The 6,000-nt window shown below is 44.0% G+C and overlaps 1 protein-coding gene across 1 annotated transcript; it reads left to right on the plus strand.

Moving 5' to 3' along the window:
* Positions 1 to 3,623: 3,623 nt before the first annotated feature.
* On the plus strand, positions 3,624 to 4,556 carry LOC130022272 (olfactory receptor 7A17-like). Its single transcript, XM_056113020.1, has one exon. It carries the CDS (start codon positions 3,624 to 3,626, stop codon positions 4,554 to 4,556), a length of 933 nt encoding a protein of 310 aa, XP_055968995.1.
* Positions 4,557 to 6,000: the final 1,444 nt, after the last annotated feature.

Below are 6,000 nucleotides of genomic sequence, written 5' to 3' on the forward strand. Positions count from 1 at the left end.
ATCATGAGGGTTAAGAGGATAGATTTTTGTGGCATGTGTGTGATTGAAAGAGTAATGGGCCAGCTCGGAACCAGAGCTGGAGTGTGTCTGATGAATGAGTCAGTGTTGAGATCAAGATCCAATCTGAAAAATCAAAAAATCTGTTACATCAGAAAATGAAGTAGGTCACACGCTCATATAGCATGATAGGGATCAACACTAATTTGTAAGATAAGCATAGAATGAACACTGAAAAATGGTCTCATGTCTCCATTAAAATTACCCAACCTGAAATGGGCACGGGTGGAAGGATGGGTATTTGATCGTTGTATAATTGAAACCCAAGCACAAAAATGTGTAAGTCTGCAACTGTACTTCATGATGTCTCACTATTAAAAATTAAAAAAAATGCACAATAAAAAATTTCAAGTACAAAAAAATTGCCCAACCTGGGTAGGGTGCTGGTCTTGCCCGTGACTGACCTGGGTTCGATCCCCAGGATCCCATAGGGTCCCTCAAGCACCAGCAGAAGTAATTCCTGAATGCTGAGCCAGGACTAACCCCTGAGGATTTTCCACTGTGACCTCCAAACAGCAACAACAAAAATTGCCGAAACTTTGATGTGCTTTTTATATTTCCTTCTTACGTTTCTTTGTTTATTTCCTTCTCTTGGGATATTCCCATCAATGGTCTTAAGCACCCTAAGGATCATGACTGACATGGTTTGGATGAAGGCATCTTCCTTTCTTTCTGTTTCCCTGAACATTAAGGGCATAGAAAGAGAGATGGAATGTTTCTAGAACAAAGGAAGCGTTTCTTCACCAAATCTCAGGGACCAGGTAAATATTCCCCACTTAAAAGTTCGTTTCTTTCGTCCCCATGTTCTCTCTGTCTGTCTCTCATCCTCTCTGTGCAATCCTCAGAACTGGGTGCCAGAGCTCATACACCCTAGGGTGACCTCGAAACACTACTGATGTCAACTCACAGATTAAGGTAAAGGTAAAGGTAAAGGCCCTCCCGTTGATCGTCGATTTGCTCGAGCGGGCCCAGTAACGTCTCCATTGGAGACTTTGTTGTTACTGTGTCTGGCATATTGAATACTCTCGGTAGCTTGCCGGGCTCTCCGAGAGGGGTGGAGGAATCGAACTCGGGTCGGCCATGTTGGCCGCTTGTAAGGCGAACGCCCTACCCGCTGTGAGCTCCAGTGGCGCAATCGGTTAGCGCGCGATACTTATACGGCACAGATTAAGGGCTGACAATAATTTTTTTTTGGCAGGAGGGGCACACTGGAGGTGCTCAGAGGTTACTCCTGGCTCTGCAATCAGGAATCACTCCTGGTGGTGCTCAGGGAACCCTATGGGATGCCAGGGATTGAACCTGGGTTGGCCACGTGCAAGTCAAATGCCCTCCTTGCTGTACTCTGGCTTCCCTTGGAATCTCTTTTTAATTTATTGACTTTTTAATTGAATCACCGTGAGATACAGTTACAAAGATTTCATGTTTGACTTTCAGTCATACAATGATCCAACACCCATCCCTCCACCAGTGCGCATTTTTCACCACCAATGTTTCCAGTATCCCCCGACCTCCATTCCACTCCTTCCCCTGCCTCTATGGCAGACAATTTCCCTCCTACTCTCTCTCGATTTTTGGGCATTATGGTTTGCAACACAGACATCGAGAATCCATCACGTTTGGTCCTTTGTCTACTTTCAGCACACATCTCCTATCCTGAACCATCCAACCAACCACCATTGACTTAGTGATCCCTTCTCTATCCCAGCAGCCTTCTCCCCCAGCTCATGAGGCAGGCTTCCAACTATGGAGCAATATTTCTGACCCTTGTGTCTACTGTCCTTGGGTGTCAGTCTCATATTATGTTATTTTATATCCCTTGGAGTCTCTTTGAGATTGGTTGTGGAGCTGGGCTATTTGCTTGACAGAGGTGTGGATGGAGCACTTGGATCTTCAGGTCAGGCAGGGACTTGACCTGCCCCCATCTGGAGGAGGCTCCAGACATCTGAGCTTAGAGACCAGGTCTACCTGTGGCAACTCAGCCCTCAGTGTCTTTAAAGATACTTTCTTTGTTTCTTCCATGAGGTGTTCAGGAGGCTTCGAGGTCCCTCCCAGAGACTCACTGGGCTGGCAGCTTAAAGCAAGGCACCAAGGACGCTTTGCTTCTTGGGCTCTGAAAAATTCCTATTGCTCTGGCAATCCTGAAAGTGCTCAGGGAGGGGCCCTAGGAGGTACTTATGAACCAGGGTTTCAGCGATTGGGTCAGGATTGGCAAGTGCCCTGCCTGCTACACTTTCTTTCTAGACCCAGAATTTTAGTTTTTTTTTTTTTAAAGGTAAGCATAGTTAGCATGTAACTCATGCTAGCTGCCCCTTTTTTCACCTTTTGAGAATTTTTTTTAAATTGAAATCTTAAACTGTCACTGTCACTGTCCTCCTGTTGTTCATCGATTTGCTCGAGTGGGCCCAGTAATGTCTCCATTTTGAGACCTGTTTTTACTGTGTTTGGCATATCGAATATGTCACATGTAGCTTGCCAGGCTTTGCCGTGCGGGCAAGATACTCTTGGTAGCTTGCTGGATTCTCCGAGAGGGGCGGAGGAATCGAACCCAGCTTGGCCAGGCTGGCCGCATGCAAGGCAAACACCCTACTGCTGTGCTATTGCTCCAGCCCTGAAATCTTAAAAATCCTCTTTAAATTTCTTTTAGCCAGTGACAAAGTGTACTGATGTATAAGCGTTTTTTTTAAATTTAATTTTTATTAAAAAGTTCACAATATTTAATTACATTTAATATTTGAACACCAATCCCATCACCATTACACCTTCCCACTACCATATTTTGGATGTCTCCATCCTGAACCCCAACCCCTGCCCCAAAGCAGAATCGAAATAATTTATTTTGTACTGCTTGTTATGAATAAACCGCTGAAAATACTCAAAAAATAGTTTCCTTAGAGGAAAGTGTGTGAAGATTGCAGTATTTCACCCAGAGACCATTAAAACCTTCTATAAGAGATCACTAACATGTTGTTGAAGTTTGAGCCTTGTTCATGCTGGCCCGTTGATGATCAGTTCTTTATGTCAGACAGACTGGGAGGAAGTTGACATTCAATACACAGTACTTGGGCTGGAGTAATAGCACAGCGGGTAGGGCGTTTGCCTTGCACGTAGCCAACATGGCCGACCCGAGTTCGATTCCTCCGCCCCTCTCGGAGATCCCGGCATACCGAGAGTATCTTGCCCGCACGGCAAAGCCTAGTAAACTCCCCGTGACATATTCAATATGCCAAACACAGTAACAAGAAGTCTCTCAATGGAGATGTTATTGGGCCCACTTGAGCAAATAGATGAACAACGGGAGGATAGTGACAGTGACAGTGACACAGTACTTGAAGCTGATGACAGGAGAATCAATGGAGGTCGTTTTGGGGGAGATACTGAGAGGGAGCAAAATCATAACCAGGCATGAAATTCAGGTTCTTCCCAAGGGGTCACATGGGCACATCAATGGCAGAAATGAATGACTTGATTACAAAGAATAAATGATAATCCTTAGAGGAGACAGAGATGGAAGTGGTGTGAACATGAGTCAAGCTTTCTCTCTTTTTCTTGACAGTCATTGTCACCCCATGAAACCACAGAACGACACAGGATTTTCAGAATTTCTTCTTCTGGGACTTGCAAAAGAACCAGAATTACAGCCCCTCATCTTTGGAATTTTCCTGTCCATGTACCTGATCACCGTGCTGGGGAACCTTCTCATCATCCTGGCTGTCAGCTCAGACCCCCACCTCCACACGCCCATGTACTTCTTCCTGTCCAACCTGTCCTTTGTGGACATCTGCTTCACCTCCACCACCGTCCCCAAGATGCTGGTAAACATCCAGACACACAGCAAAGCCATCACCTACGCGGGCTGCATCACCCAGATGTACTTTTTCATACTTTTTGCAGCAATGGACATCTTTCTCCTAGCCGTGATGGCCTATGACCGCTATGTGGCCATCTGCCACCCTCTACACTACACGGTCATCATGAACCCTCGGCTCTGTGTGCTGCTGGTTCTGGGGTCCTGGGCCATGAGTGCCCTCAATTCCTTGATAGAAAATTTATTGGTCTTGCGCTTGTCCTTCTGTGAAGACTTGGAAATTTCTCACTTTTTCTGTGATTTCAACAAAGTGCTGCAACTTGCCTGTTCGGACACCTTTCTGAATGACGTGGTTAAATATTCAGTGGTGGTGGTGATGGGCGGGGGTCCTTTCGTTGGCATCCTTTACTCCTACTCCAAGATCGTCTCCTCCATCCGTGCAATCTCCTCAGCTCAGGGCAAGTATAAGGCCTTTTCCACCTGCGCATCTCACCTCTCTGTGGTCTCCTTATTCTTTTGCACAAGTATAGGTGTGTACCTGAGCTCTGCTATGACTCAGAACTCACAGTCCAATGCCATCGCTTCGGTGATGTACACGGTGGTCACCCCCATGCTGAACCCCTTCATCTACAGCCTCAGGAACAAAGACATCAAGAGGGCTCTGAGGAGTTTCATTGGGAGGAAAACTCCATAAAGGCCAATTTTTCTGCCACTCTCCAGATGCTTGAGAGCACACAACTTCAAACCACAGAGTGAGGAATTGTGACCTTGAATGCAATTTTGGAAGTATTTTATTTATTTATATTTATTTACTGGAATATTTTTACCTTCCTGTTTATTCCAAATATAGTCCCAACTTTCTGTATGATTTTTAAAATTCTATTATTTCACTGAATTGCTTGAAATTATTAAGAATAATTTATTTTGGGGGCTGGAGCAATAGCACAGCGGGTAGGGCGTTTGCCTTGCACGCCGCTGACCTGGGTTCAATTCCCAGCATCCCATATGGTCCCCTGAGCACCGCCAGGGGTAATTTCTGAGCACAGAGCCAGGAGTAACCCCTGTGCATTGCCGGGTGTGACCCAAAAAGCAAAAAAAAAAAGAATAATTTATTTTGGGGCGCCAGAGTGATAATACAGTGGTTAGGGCATTTGCCTTGTAGGCAGCCAATCCAGGTTTGATCCCCAGCATCCTATAGGGTTCCCTGAGCACTGCCAGGAGTAATTTCTGAGTGCAGAGCCAATAGTAACTCCTGAGCATTGCCAGGTGTGGCCCAAAAGCCAAAATATAAAAAAGAAAAAATGATTTACTCCCAATTTAATACATACACACACACACATACACACACCACCACCACCACCGCACACATACACAAACACACAATTTGTTTTGCTCAGTGTTGAATGTAGGTCCTCACACTTGCAAGACATGGGTTTGACAACTAAGCCACACCTCATACCAATAATAATAATATGCTTTATCTGCAAGTAGTTTTTGAGTTTTGTTGAAGAATCATCAATGGTTATTTCATTCCAATAGATGAAAATCTAAACTTGATAAAAGCCATTTCTCTCTATATAAGAGGAAAATCTGACACCATAGCTTTAAATTTTATTATTTGTCACTTTAAAATATATCACCATTGGAACTGGCCTTCCCAATAATAACTTGTAGAAGTTTTTTGGTCTTAGAAATGTCATTGGTCATTGTATGACTGAAACTCAAATATGAAAGTTTTGTGACTGTATCTCATGGTGATTCAATAATTAAAAAAAGTCATTGGATTTTTTCCCCCTCATTAGGATGTCTTTATTACATTCTGGCTCTGTGTCCATACTGCCTACCATCATATTTTTAAAATACCTATTATCATTATACGTGTATCTGTTTGTGGACTCTCTCTCTCTTTCTCTCTCTCTGATTACAGAAAATTAAAACAAATATCTCAGCATGCAACCTTCAAAGTTAGAGATGATCTTGAAGTAAACCTTTAAGAGAACTTAGTATTGTAATGTAAGGCATTTGTTTTCAAGATGAAATTGGCCTGAGGGATGCTGGGAACTCTGGTATCACCTGGGATGCAGCTGTTCTCTTTGGAACTATACTCAATCAATCAAACACATTCTGTGTTTTCGCAT

The sequence above is a fragment of the Sorex fumeus genome, unplaced genomic scaffold, assembly GCF_029834395.1.
Source record: "Sorex fumeus unplaced genomic scaffold, SorFum_2.1 ptg000019l, whole genome shotgun sequence".
NCBI lineage: Eukaryota > Metazoa > Chordata > Mammalia > Eulipotyphla > Soricidae > Sorex > Sorex fumeus.

Coding starts and splice junctions, on each gene's coding strand:
- LOC130022272 (XM_056113020.1), top strand. CDS start 3,624: ATGAAACCACAGAACGACACAGGATTTTCAGAATTTCTTCTTCTGGGA.